This window comes from Hippopotamus amphibius, chromosome 14 (genome assembly GCF_030028045.1).
Source record: "Hippopotamus amphibius kiboko isolate mHipAmp2 chromosome 14, mHipAmp2.hap2, whole genome shotgun sequence".
Classification (NCBI taxonomy): domain Eukaryota; kingdom Metazoa; phylum Chordata; class Mammalia; order Artiodactyla; family Hippopotamidae; genus Hippopotamus; species Hippopotamus amphibius.
In genome coordinates this window covers 14,781,320-14,796,046 of record NC_080199.1, presented here as the reverse complement: position 1 = coordinate 14,796,046, position 14,727 = coordinate 14,781,320, and the positions used below count along the sequence as shown (strand labels likewise).

General features: G+C 40.6%; 1 protein-coding gene across 1 annotated transcript in view; it reads right to left on the bottom strand.

The window, feature by feature from the left end:
* LOC130835726 (ATP-binding cassette sub-family C member 4-like) overlaps positions 1–14,727 on the bottom strand; it is a 192,771-nt gene that overhangs the window by 172,464 nt on the left and 5,580 nt on the right. The window contains exon 4 of the mRNA XM_057707518.1: positions 4,838–5,062. Coding sequence (XP_057563501.1) covers positions 4,838–5,062 — 225 coding nt within the window. The remainder of the gene's footprint in view (positions 1–4,837; positions 5,063–14,727) is intronic.

Below are 14,727 nucleotides of genomic sequence, written 5' to 3'. Positions count from 1 at the left end.
TTTTCTACTTCTTCCTGGTTCAGTCTTGGAAGGTTGTACCTTTCTAAAACTTTGTCTATTTCTTCTTGGTTTTCCATTCTATTGGCATATAAGTGCTTATAGTAGTCTCTTATGATCCTTTGTAATTCTGTGCTGTCTGATGTAACTTCTCCCTTTTCTTTTCTAATTTTATTGATTTGAGCCCTCTCCCTTTTTTTCTTGATGAGTCTGGTTAAAGGTTTATCAATTGTGTTTATCTTTTCAAAGAACAAGCTTTGGTTCATTGGTCTTTTCTATTGTTTTCTTCATGTCTATTTCATTTATTTCTGATCTGATTTTATGATTTCTTTCCTTCTATTTACTTTAGATTTTGTTTGTTCTTCTTTCTCTAGTTGCTTTAGGTGTAAGATTAGGTTGTTTATTTGAGATTTTTCTTGTTTCTTGAGGTAAGATTGTATTGCTATAAACTTCCCTCTTATAAATTGCTTTTGCTGTGTCCCATAGGTTTTGGATCATCATGCTTTCATTTTCATTTGTCTCTAGGTATTTTTTGATTTCCTCTTTGATTTCTTCAGTGACCTCTCACTTATTTAGTAGCATAAAGTTTAGCCTCCATTTGTTTGTGTTTTTTAGGATTTTTTTCCTTGTATTTGATTTCTAATCTCATAGAGGTATAGTCAGAAAAGATGTTTGATATGATTTCTGTTTTCTTAAGTTTACTGGGGATTGCTTTATAGCTCAGCATGTGATCAATCCTAGAGAATGTTCCATGGGCACTTGAGAAGAATTGTTTTCTGCTGCTTTTGGATAGCATGTTTTATAAATATCAGTTAGGTCCATCAGGTCTAATGTGTTATTTAAGGCCTGTGTTTCTTTATCGATTTTCTGTCTGGATGATCTATTCATTGATAAAAATGGGATATCAAAGTCCCCCACTATTATTTTGCTACTGTTGATTTCTCCTTATATGGATGTTAGTATTTGCCTTATATATTGAGCTGCTCCTAGGTTGGGTACATGTATATTTACAAATGTTATATCTTCTTCTTGGATTAATCTCCTGATTATTATGTAGTATCCTTCTTTATCTCTTGTAACAGTCTTTAAAGTCTATTTTGCCAGATATAGGTATTGCTATCCCAGCTTTCTTTTGATTTCCATTTGCACGGAATACTTTTTTCCATCTCATTACTTTCAGCCTGTATGTGTCCCAAGATCTGAAATGGGTCTCTTGTAAATAGCATATATACAGGTCTTGTTGTTGTATCCATTCACCCAGTCTATGTCTTTTGGTTGCAACATTTAATCTGTTTACCTTTAATGTAATTATTGATTTGTACGTTCTTACTGCTATTTTGTTAATTGTTTTAGATTAGTTTTGTAAGTCTTTTTTTTTAATTTTTAATTTTCTTATTTTTTATAATAAACTGCATATATTTAGAGCATACAATTTGGTATCCCAATCTCCCAATTCATTCTCCCCCCAACCCTCCCCACTTTCCCGACTTGGTGTCCATATGTTTGTTCTCTACATCTGTGTCTCTATTTCTGCCTTGCAAACCGGTTGATTTGTACCATTTTTCTATAGTCCACATATATGTGTTAATATACAATATTTGTTTTTCTCTTCCCTTCCTCTTTTGTTCTCATATCTTGTGATTTAATGGTTAAATTTAGTGCTGTGTTTGGATTCCTTTTTCTTTTTTGTGTGTGTATTTATCGAAGATATTTAGTTTGTGGTTACTATGAGGTTTTGATATAGCAGTCTTTATATATACAAGTTTGTTTTAATCTGCTGCTCTTTTAATTTCAAATAAATTTCCAATATCCTGCACTTATACTCTCCTCTTCTCACAATTGCCGGTTTTGATATTATTTTGTATTTGTGTGGATGATTTCCTACATTTATGGTAATTTGCCTTTACTGGTGAGTTTTCCACTTGTAATATTCTTGTTTCTAGTTTTGGCCTTTTCTTTTCTGCCTAGAAAAGTTCTTTTGGCATTTGTTGCCAAGCTGGTCAGCTGGTGCTGAACTCAATCTTCGCTTTTGCTTGTCTGTAAAGTTTTGATTTCTCTGTTGAATCTGAATGAAAGCCTTGCTGGGTAGAGTATCCTTGATTACAGATACTTCCCTTTCATCACTTTAAATATATTGTACCTCTCCCTTCTGGTCTGCACACTTGCTGCTGAGAAATCATCTGAAAGCTTTATAGGAGTTCCCTTGTATGTTATTTGTCATTCTTCCCGTGTTGCTTTTAATATATTTTCTTCATCTTTAATTTTGTCAATTTGATTACCATGTGTCTCTGCATGTTCCTCCTTGGGTTTATCCTACCTGGGACTCTCTCTGCACTTACTGGGCTTGGGTGACTGTTTCCTTTCCTATGTTAGGAGAGTTTTCAGCTATAGTTTCTTCAAATATTTTCTCAGCTTCTTTCTCTTCCTCTTCTCCTTCTGAGACCCCTATAATGTGAATGCTGGCACATTTAATGTTCTCCCAGAGGTCTCTTGGACTGTTTTCAGTTCTTTTCTTTCTTTTTCTTTATTCTTTTCCATGGCAGTGATTTCCACCACTCTGTATTCAGTCACTTATCCATTCTTCTGCCTCACTTATTCTGCTATTGATTCCTTCTAGTGAATTTTTTTATTTCAATGACTGTATTGTTCATCTTTGTCTGTTTCTTTCTTTCTTCTAGGTCTTTGTTAAACATTTCTGGTATCTTCTCAATCTGTGCCTCCATTTCTTCTCTGAGATTTTAGATCATCTTTAGTACCATTACTCTCAATTCTTTTTCAGATGAATTGTCTATCTCAGCTTCACTTAGTTGTTTTCTGGGTTTTTATCTTGTTTCTTCATCTGGGACATAGTCCTCTGTCTCATTTTGTCTAAATATCTGTGATTGCAGTTTCCATTCTGCAGGCTTCCATTCTGTAGTTCTTGCTTCTGCTGTCTGCCCCCTGGTGGATGAGGCTGTCTAAGAGGCTTGTGCAGGCTTCCTGGTGGGAGGGACTGGTTCCTGCCCACTGGTGAGTGCTGCTATGTCTTGTCCCTCTGGTAGACAGGGCCATATCAGGGGTGTGTTTAGTGGGCAGCTTTGTGCTTATGATGACTTTAAGCTGCCCGTCTGTTGGTGGGTGGGGTTGTATTCCCACCCTTTGGTTGTTTGGCCTGAGGCATCCCAGCACTGGAGCCTACAGGCTGTTGGGTGAGGCCAGGTCTTGGTAAGAAAATGGCAGTCTCCAGGAGGGCTCACACCAATGAAATCATCCCAGAACTACTGGCACCAGGGTCTTTGTCCCTGCAGTGAGCCACAGCCACCCCCGCCTCTGCAGGAGACCTGCCAATATCAGCAGGTAGGTGTGGCCCAGGCTCTTATGAGGTCACTGCTTTTTCCTGGGGTCCTGGTGCATACAAAGCCTTGTGTGCACCCTCCAAGAGTGGAGTTTCTGTTTCGTCCAGTCCTATGGAATTCCTGTGATCAAACCCTGCTGGCCTTCAAAGACAGATTCTCTGGGGGCCCCTCCTTCTGTTGCCAGACTCGCAGCCTGGGGAGCCTGATGTGAGGCTCAGGACTTTCACTCCTGTGGGAGAACTTCTGTGGTATAATTATTTTCCAGTTTGTGGGTCACCCACCCAACGGGTATGGGATTTGATTTTATCATGATTGCTCCCCTCCTACCATCTCATTGTGACCTCTTCTTTGTCTCTGGATGTACTATATCTTTTTTGGTGGGTTCCAGAATTTCTTTGATTGTTGTTCAGCAGTTTGTTATGATTTTGATATTTTCTTAAGAAAAGGTCATAGTTACCCTATTTTGTCTGTGTGGTGAGAACACTTAAGATCTACTTGCTGAGAAAATTGCAAGTATGCAATACAGTCAAATGAGGATTTTTTTTTTAAAGCAAACGGTCTAAGGCAAAGAGATATCCAGAATTCAGTTAATAAAGAGCCATTTATTCTTGACACGGATATATATGTAGCAATTCCTTTGTAAAGACACCTGAAATCCTTACTCCTTTTACATTAATTAAGGCCAGGGTAAACCAGTATTGAGAATAATTTCATGGCATTTCTCAAACAGTCACCAAACACATCAAATCAGGTCTTATTAAAAGTGCTATGATGCATACTAAAGATAAAAGGAAATACTGTATTAAAAAAATAACTTGAATCAACAGTGACAAATTCTCTCCAGAATTACTAAAACAATGTAAAGTTTCAAGTTTTATCACAAACACCATAGGATTTTCTTTAATACCATTAAAAACAATCATATCTATAGAATATACTGAGTGAGTCTGTATTTGGCATGGGTTTCACTTACATATTTCTTTAGTTACACAATTGTATTTAATATAATTAGATGGGTCCTTTAAAATTATAATCTTTCCCTTCTCAAAGTCATTCTTTGTTTCTAGATATGATTTTATAGATCCAATCACTGAACTTCACTTTTTTAATACACATTTGATGTAAATGAAGGTTTTAATGAACAACAACAAAATTTCCATAAATACCACTGAGAGATTTAGGCATGAAAACATTGAAAGCAATTTGATACTTTTGATACTTAATTTTTATTAGATTTCATTACAAATTTGGTGGGTATTATGCAAGTGCCTGTCACTAAAAGTTATCAAAGACAGCCCTAACCTGATGTCAATAGAAAACTTGTTATCACTTACTGGTAAAGTTTGCTTAAGCAATAACAACAAAATTGACTTGATGCAAATAGCAAGCTTCTCTAGTACAGTGTAAATGATCCCAGTTACAACATTTTTAATTTACAGAGAACTTTTCCCAATACTTGTGATGCTTCAGGGGAGGTACACAATTTGGTACTGAGTGACACTTACCTTGTGGTAAATCATATGGCACATGGCTACTCTTAACCTCATGCCCACACGCTGAATGTGATAGAAGTACAAGTGGTGCAGGATGGCCCAGACCAGCACGCAGGCACTCAGCCCTGCAGCATAGCTGTAGGCTTCGTACAAAGTGGCAGAATCGGTGGGATCATAGTTTTCAACATAACTAATAATTTTGCCCAAAAATATGGGCAGAAGTACCCTTGTGCCTTCCTAAAAGGAAAGAAAAAAACCTTCATTAACAATGCCAGTTTTTCTTCACACAAGCTTTACTTTTATTATAAACATGTTAAAAATGTATCTTGACAAAATGCTACATTCATGGCTCATCTAAAAGAAAAATATGCAGATCTACTATCTTCTACAAGACAAGAGACAATAGTTCTAACTTTAAGGCAAAATTTTACGTTCGAAGACAGTAAAGCCTCAGTGCATTATGCTTAGTACACGGTGGATGCTACATAAATACTATAACCAGTGCTGTAGGACAGGGGTCCCCAGCCCCAGGCCTGGGACCGGTACTGGTCCGCCGCGTGTCAGGAGCTGGGCCTCACAGCACGGGCGGAGCAGCAGGCGAGGGAGCGGAGCTGCATCTGCTGCTCCCCTTTGCTCCCCATCGCACACATTACTGCCTGAACCATCCCCCCTCAATCATCTGTAGGAAAATTGTCTTCCATGGAATCAGTCCCTGGTGCCAGAAAGGTTGGGGACCGCTGCTTTAGAACACATGTGACAAAATACCAAGAGAGTCTTGGCCTATGATGAATAAGCAAAAGGTAGCAGATGAAAGGTAAGATATCTGCTTCCATATGAAGGAGCCCTGCTGGCAGCCTGCCCCGTCCCCTGTACTCTCAACATCCCAGCCCAACAGAAAGTCAAGATGTTCATCTATGGGAGACAAGTCCTTTGCCATCACATTCTTTTTTAAGAGTCTTTATGAACTGAGATACTGGCACAAACACATCCACTCTTTTCCAGCAGGAACTCCACCTGTCAATAGATCAAGAGAATGGAGCCCAGCTTCTGTGGGAGCATCACAAAGAAACCAGGCTTGGGAGGTTCCAATTCTCTCCACCCCAGAGGACACTGCTTCATCATGTCTCTACCCACTAGAAGCTGGAATGTTCCTTGGAGTAAAAACTTAAACATGGCAGAAGCCAAGCTAAAAAAGGATGTTATCCATTGTTTGTCATCAGTCGTACACTGCAGGTGCTGGGTTGGAAGAAAAATTACCAATTATTTATTCCTCAAGGAAAAAATAAAATCCTAAACCACTGACTGAGGGGTGGGCATTGGGGAGCTCACCTGCTGAGTAAGACTTAGGGAAAGCAACTTTCTTTTCCCAAATTAAAGACAAAGAAACAGCAACAGTTGCCCACTCTGCCAAACGGCCACTCCACCCCACAGCATACTTCCTCCCTCTAGTTGCCCCTTGTAAGGTACCCTTCTCCCTCATCAAGGAGAACCAAACACTCAATACAAATTCAAGTTGCCAAAAGTAAACACCTGGGCCCTTGACATCATTTCCGCCACACACTTCTCAAAAGTCAAAATGCCAAAAGTAGGGAAATCTTTCAGGAACTCAACTTTGAAACAAGCTTCTCTTTTTAAGCAATCACTCCTTACTAACACAGACATGGTAAACAACAGATGGGTCTCCTCTGATAGTTCTCTTCTGTCTGTCCAAAGTTGATGAACCCACTTACAAGAGGAAAGGAAGGAAAATCCAAAACACCAAACACAAAATAAAAGTAACATGCGATTTCTGCTCAACCAACTAGTGCCCAATCAGGATATTTATAGAAAGCTGTTCCCGTCCCTCAAATGGGAGTGACATCAAAGCCCAACACTCCTGTCTTACTCTACACACATGCACACACATGTCACAGGCTGCACGTCACCTTCCATGAAGTCACAGCAGTTTTCATCTACTATGGAGAAGTAAGGGAACACTGTTTAGTTGAAGAATTATGAGTAAGATGATCAGATCAGAGTAAGAGGATCAGTTCTCAAGAACACAAAGGCTCACTGTTACATTTCCAGCATGTCCCATCATTCACCCCAAAGGGCATGAAGAGCTTATGGAAGAGCCTCTCATACAGGAGATCATAAAACAGACTGCTGTAGAGTTTACTGAGAAGGAAATCTGGAGGCTTACACAGAGAAGTAAGAACGTCAAACTGTACACATGGACAGTTCCAGCCCGGGTATGGTCAAGGTCAGCCCAAGGCTGCAGCCTACAGACCTGGGGCTCTCCAGGAGCCCAGTGGTAACCCTGCTGTCCCAAACTTTCTGGAAACTTATGATTGTCTCTGGGAATCGCTGTTGCCTGTTACCCAGCTCCATTTAAGCCTAACACTGGTGTAATTATAAGAAAAAGAAGTAAGAATAATGTCACCAACCAAAGAGAATACTGATAGACACAAGAAATTTAGCAAAAAACGGAGTGCAAAATAACGGCAGCTCACTATCGTCTGAGCACCTGGATTTTCCACTGAGAGACAGTATTTAATGAGCCAATAGAGCAAACAGCCTCATTAAGGTGTAAAGCCAGTTCATGACGCCGATCTTCCACTCATCTGTCCATTATTTTTTTTTCTTCATAATAATTATTCTTTATTTAGGATTGAAATTTTCAAAAGATAAAGGTTTTTGAACATGAATTGCTACTTTGATTTGACATAATTTGAGAGGAGAGTTATTTGTTAGTCTTAAGTACTACTCTGCCTCCAATAAGGACTAGTCATGGCAATTCAGAAAAGAGGTGAAAAGTATAAAGTACAAGGAATTCCCATTCTAACAAAAGTTGCAACTATTGAAATTATAAAATTGACTTTATACTCCGTAAGGAAAATAACAGTAAGTAAAAAGCAATTTTCCAAGAATTTCTCTCAACAAAATAAAAAACAAAATAGTCAATAACACAAAATTGTGAAAACAAAACCCCAAAGTACATACAGAGAATAAGAATACATGTACTAAATATGATTCTTCAAAGCTTCCAGAACACATAGGGAAGAAGTGATCACAGCCATCAAAGGTGGACCCAGTATGTCCATCCCCTCCACACACAAGGGAAGGTTAGAGATGAAGAATCATTTAACAGGAGAGCTGGCAGCAGCATCTGTAACCTGTGAATGTCTCCATTTCTGGCATTTGGTAGCAACTGGCTGTGGCAAACCAGGCAGAATGTTTTTCAGCTGCTAGAAGATTAACACCTGCATATCCTCAATGCTCTGTTCCAAGTATTAACTCCAAATGGGACAGTGGTGTGAATCCCAAGGGGCGGCCCAATTTCTGACGACTCTGCTTGTCTTGGAGAGTCTCCTAGAGAGGTGAGGGGCAGCTGTGGCTCACCCTGGGGACAGAGACACTGGCCACAGCCATTCCCGGAGCTCCCCCTACACGTGTACACTGGTGTTGGTGGGCGCCACCGTGAAATTCCCTCATCTGTCCATCCTTGATCCTAACCTTCAACTAGTAAGAAATAAAACAACTGAGAAAATACTCAACAACAAACATGAAACTAAGAAAATTAAAACTTTCTGGATAAGCAGGAACAAGGTCAAAAAATGCCCCCAGAAACCCTTCATCTTTGACATCAGTCTATGACCCCCTGAATATTCTTTCCACAAACCAACTGAGAAAACAGTTCTTATTCTTTCACAAGAAGTCTTCACAACTGTGAAACCATGCAGGATTTTTAAAAGAGCCCAATTTAATACCACAATGCCCATCACTCAAGGTTCTCTGAGAGTCTCAGAGTCTCTGAGGCAGACATTTCTTGCTGGAGTCCTTGCTATTCAGCCTCCTGAAAGCACCTCACATTGGGCCCCACCTCTTGCTTCTGAAAGTAACTTCTTACACAGTTAGATGATAGAACTGCCACAGTGGGTACAGTTCTTCCTCCACGTCTCCTCATGTACTTGAAACATTTCTTACCCAACTTTCCCATCTCTCATTCATGAAAAAAAAAGAGAAAACACAGGAAATAGAAACATGCTATTAGACAAAGAAAAAAATGCTTGAGTGACACATATAAGCATAAAAGAAGGAGCTTGTGGGAAAATGAATATGCAATTAATTTTTAGAACTGGGGGAAAAGGTGACAAAGGTAGAGTTGAGAAAGATCTAGAGATAAGGGGGAAAAACAGTGAATCTGGGAAAATTATAACCATCAGGATTCTAGATATGCCTTCAGTCCTCTTTCACACAGTAGTCTTCATCCTCACTGTATATTAGTATCATCTGGGAGAGGTTAAGAGCACTCAGAAGCCTGAGACCCAGCCACCAGACTCTGGTTTAGGTTCAACTGATTAGGGATGGAGCCAGAAGTTCCCTTTCCCTGGAAGATTTTAGATGCAGACACTAACCCCATATAAGTATCTGCTATCCTCCATCCTGTGCTGTCATGGCATGTGAGCCTAGAGAGGCGGCAGACCTACTTAGAAGGAGTTACAAGGAGCATAAATAGAGTTTTAACCAGAGTTCCATGACACACTTTCTGCTTCCAAGAAAACCCTTATGAACCCAAGACCTGAGCTTCCAGTGATGAAATTAAGACTTTTCATTCTGCACAGCAGGAAAAATAAAATGTGCAGAAAAGACTATACTTACAAAATATAAAGATGAATCAAAATTCACTTGGAAAGCTACCTCTAAAAGGAGAGAGAATGAAAATGAACAAGGATATCAGCCTTCTTTAAAAATAGCCTTCTCTGTTGATTTGACTTTGGAATCATGAAAATATTATATGGAATTATTATGATAACCAATTTTTTAAAAAGCAATTCCTAAAATTTCAGAGTACAACAAAATAATTTGAGAACACATTCTCTGTGTGATATACCTACCTAAAGACAGTATGAACTGCAGAAAAAAAATCTTAAATTGTTTTTAGAACTCACATTACATGGGACGGTGTTGATATTGTAAGATAAAGCAGATGAATAATTATGTTGATATCACTGAGAACTGGGATTAGACATGAGACAAAAGAGAATAGATGATAGGACAAAAGAGATACAAATGTAACAGTAATGAAGCAAAAACAGGAGTGTCTTGAATCTGACTTGGATTGGAAACACCCATATAAACATCTTTGTTTACCTTAAAAAATGTATTCTAGCTTTGTCCAATTAAAAGGCTGAGAAACAATAGCCAACCCAGCAGCAATGAGCACCTCGAATGCCCGAACTGTAATCTCTAAATACTACTTCCCACTAAAGGGAGCCAGGGCTGCTTGGAGAAACGGCTAATTCCAGGGCTGGGGCAAAACCTGTACAAGATGAGCTAGAAATATCTTGTCACACGATAGAGTAAAAAAGCTAGCAAAGACTACCTGAGTATGTGCAAAAGAATAAGGACCCAACCTGAATAGACTCCCACTGGCCAAAGATGCCCAAAGGTTGGCATAAGCATAGCAACTGAAATGGACTGAAGCACATCAGAAATGCTTAAATCCTGAGCTCAAACTGGTACTCATAAAAACAAACAAAACAAACAACAACAAAAACTCATTAGCCCTAGAGGAGAACCAACTCATTATTTTGAGAACTAGTTTTTCAAAAAGTGAAAAAATTAAGAATTTCCCCTACCTTTCTTATAAATACTATACCTCAGGGTTACCAAGGAATTTATAATGACAAAGTTCCTCTTTATGGAAATATTTCAGCTAATAAATGAAGAGGGTAAGAGTTAGAATTAGAGCATCACCATTTTGCAACTCTTACTGAATTAATAGATCTTGAACAATGATCATGAGTAGCTCCTCACATCACACACACAGAAAAGATGGTATGCACCTCATAAGGGAGGGACACACCCCTACAACCCTACCTCCTACAAAGAGGAAAGGGGTGAAGAAAACCTGAATGAGTCAGATCAAGCTTCTAGATCTAACCACCAACCTAAGGTGCCAGAGGAACATGTTACATAACAAAGGGAGAGAAGCAATCAGCCAAACCCAGACTATGGGACAAACAACCTGCTTTCTTCCATTAAAAAAATAAATAAACCGGGACTTCCTAGGTGGTACCATGGTTAAAAATCCACCAATGCAGGAGACACGGGTTCAATCTCTGGTCCAGGAAGATCCCTCATGCCATGGAGCAACTAAGCCTGTGTGTCACAACTATTGAGCCTGTGCTCTAGAGCCCGTGAGCCACAACTATTGAGCCCATATTCCACAACTAATGAAGCCCACGCCCCTAGAGCCCGTGCTCCACAACAAGAGAACCCACCACAATGAGGAACCTGTGCACCACAATGAAGAGCGGACCCCGCTCGCCGCAACTAGAGAAAGCCTGTGTGCAGCAATGAAGACCCAATGCAGCCAATAAATAAATAAATTTATTTATTTAAAAGAACTAAATAAATAAACCAAATAAATGGCTGAGAGGAAAAGAGAGAGGGGAGCAAGTGGAGGGGAATAGAAAAGCAACCCATAGAAGCTCTATCAACCATGTGTACCTTATTTAATACTATTTCAAAACACAAGGGGGGAAAAGACAACTGTGAGCACTGGCTAGACACTGATGACATTAAAGTTAGTGTTTATGCAGAGCAATGGGATTAGGATTATTTAGGGGGAGGATTTCACATCTTTTAAAGATACATATGAAAATATTTATAGATAAAAATGATGTGATATCCAGGAACTGCTTCAAAATAATATTGGAAATAAGAGTGAGTAGGGGTTCAGATGAATCAAGACTGCTCATGAGTTGGCAATTACTTAAGCTGCCTTAGGTTACATAGAGGGTCATTTCCCTGTACCCTTCTCAGCTCTTAACTGACACTCCCCGTAAGAAATGACAGAATAACAAGAGAAAAATCAAACAGAAGTATATTGATATGTATATTTCTGGCACACATGGGAAATACCCAGAAAAACTGAGTAACTCCCTGAGATGGCCCAAGCCACCACCTTAAATACCACCTCCAGCTAAAGACAAAAGAAAGTAAGGGACACTTATGAGAGGTTAATGGGAAAAGCAGCTTAAACTAGGGTCCCGCTGTGACTGTTATGCACATTTAAGTCTTCCTGAAGACTCCTCCACTGACAGAATTTTTCTGAGATTTAGAGCCATCCTTCTCTTTCTGGTGCACAGAGAGAGATACCTTTATAAATGAAGATTTCTTTTATCCGTATAAATGTCCCTCACAGAAGGGTAACTTTTCTGTCTTCAGAGCTTTCCCTGTGTCTATCTCTCAAAACAAATTATCAGCTCAAAATAATCTTTGTGCCAAAGAGGCATATTCTGGGTGACATATTCTGATACCCTTCAATCCCATTCTATTTTTGCATTGTTGAAATATTTTTAAAAACCTATAGAAAAAAAAAAAAAAACACTACAGGAAGCAGTTGACAGAAGAGCACAGAACTGTAGTCAGTAAAATACCTACTCTTGGGCTTCCCTGGTGGCACAGTGGTTAAGAATCCGCCTGCCAATGCTGGGGACATGGGTTCAATCCCTAGTCGGGGAAGATCCCACACACCACAGAACAACTAAGCCCACACACCACAACAACTGAGCCCGCGCGCTAGAGCCCGAAACCATAACTACTGAGCCGATGAGCCACAACTACTGAAGCTCGTGCACCCTACAGCCCCTGCTCCACAACAAGAGAAGCCACCTCAATAAGAAGCCTCCACACTGCAATGAAGAGTAGCCCCCGCCCTCCACAACTACAGAAAGCCCGCACACAGCACCAAAGATCCAAAGCAGCCAATAAATAAAAATAAGTAAATAAATAAATAAAATTTTTAACAAAAGAAAAAAGAAAAATACCTACGCTTGGCTCTGACCCTTCAGTGCAGGCTGTGCCAGGAGAGGAAGCATCAGGACAGAATGCAGAGAACACTGACCTAGGAATCAAAACATTTTGCTTCCAGGGGCTTCCCAGGAGGTCCATTGGTTAAGATTCCACACTCCCACTGCAGCGGGCACAGGTTCCATCCCTAGTCAGGGAACTAAGATCCTGCATGCCACATGGCATGGCCAAAAGAAAAGTTTTGCTTCAGAAACCAGGTCAGACACCTGCAAGTTACATGACCTTAAACCTATCATATGCCCTCCTGCACCTCCAGGTCCTTATCTGTGGAAATATCTGCCTTGTTTACCTTGGAGAAATTCTGGTACAACTGAATGAGCTACAACAGCTCAAAGTGCTCTGCAACCAGCATAAAAACAAGTGTAAGCTGGGATCACTTTTACTATCAGAAGTCCTGGGAAGAGACCTATTCTACTCTTAACAGCAGAGGCTGCTTTCATAAAGGGCCTGGAAAACTCAATGCTGCTCACAGGCCATCTTGGCAGCACAAGAAGCTCTTGAGAAAAGTGATGTGTAAAAGCCAAGTTTTCTAGACAGTAATTAAAAATTTCACTTCTAAGCAGATTGCTAAAAATTGTAACCATTATGAATGCAATCTTTTAAAAATGAGTCACCTACTTTCCTGACTTCTTAAAGAAAATGGACTGAGGGTGGTGGGGGGTTGAGTGAAATAGGCAAGGGAGATTAGGAGGTACAAATTTACAGTTATGAAATAAATTAAGTCACGAGGATGCCATGTACAACATGGGGAATATACTCAATAATACTGGAATAACTTTGTATGGGGACAGACGGTAACTAGACTTATTATGGTAATTATTTTGTAATGTATAAAAAATACTGAATCACAATGTTGTACACCTGAAACTAATAACATTGTAAGTCAATCACACTTTATTTTAAAAAATTCTTTTAATGTTCCAATAAAAACATATATGCTTAAAAAAAGAAAACTGATTCAAAGTCATCACCCTCATTCACGGCTCAAGGTCACCACTGTGGTGGTGACAGAGAGTGGGGACACGTATATAGGGCAGAGTGCCACCTTTGAGAGAGCTCTGACCCCCTACATACTGCAGTGCCTTGCGAAGGGCCAACCCACCTATGGCCAACCCACCTATGTCATCAAAGACACATTTGTTACTGGGAACTCAATCTCCCAGGACCATCACCTGAGAGCTGACAGATTCTCTGGTTTCTCCAGTTGTGTGGGGCAGACTTCACCTATCCAGCTGCCCACTGCCTGCAGTGCCCTTCCGTACAACAGAGGCTTTTAAACAAGAGCCACACCCTCCTACCTACAAACCACCTGGCCCCCCACCTCACCCCCAACACAGTGTACTTATGACAACTCACCATCTTCTCCATCTAAAACAACTCTTTCATAGCAAGTGCATCTTCTGTCCCTCCTGCTCTCACACTCACAGGCTGCCCAAGTCCCTAAGGAAGCACTAAGGTGCCCCGGAGAGCACAAGCCACCCAGGTGGGTTTGCAGCAGACCTACAGCAGCCACAGCCAGAACAGGGAGGCTGACTGGCCCTGGGCCCCCAAGTGCAACTGTCTCACTGGGGGATCCTAACCCAGGGTCATGGAGATCACTGACCTCATGGCTTTCTGCCTTTGGTTTTCCCCTGCACATCCCCTCCTACACCCTCTGCAAATGCCAGGCGACAAAGACTCCCCCTTCAACCAGCAATCCACCCTCACAGCCAGGGACAGAAACCAGCATGGGTGGTGCCCAAATTCTCCAGAAGCTGGAGCTCCTCCCACGGGGGGCTTTGGCTTGGGTTACTCAGCCCGCTGGGAAGGGGGCAGCCTGGGGAAGGGTGTGCTCTTGAGAGCTCTGGGCAGCTCCAGCTCAGACACAGGGCCCCAGTTCTGTTCACTGGAAGGGGAGAGGCAAGATCCCATCTTAGGAAAGCATTTACCAGATGTAACCTGGAAAACAACAATTGTTGGCTGAGTGCCTGTAAAATCTCTTACATTGCTCTGGTCCAAATGTACTTCCTCCAAAACACAGGGCACATATTCCTTGAAGTTGT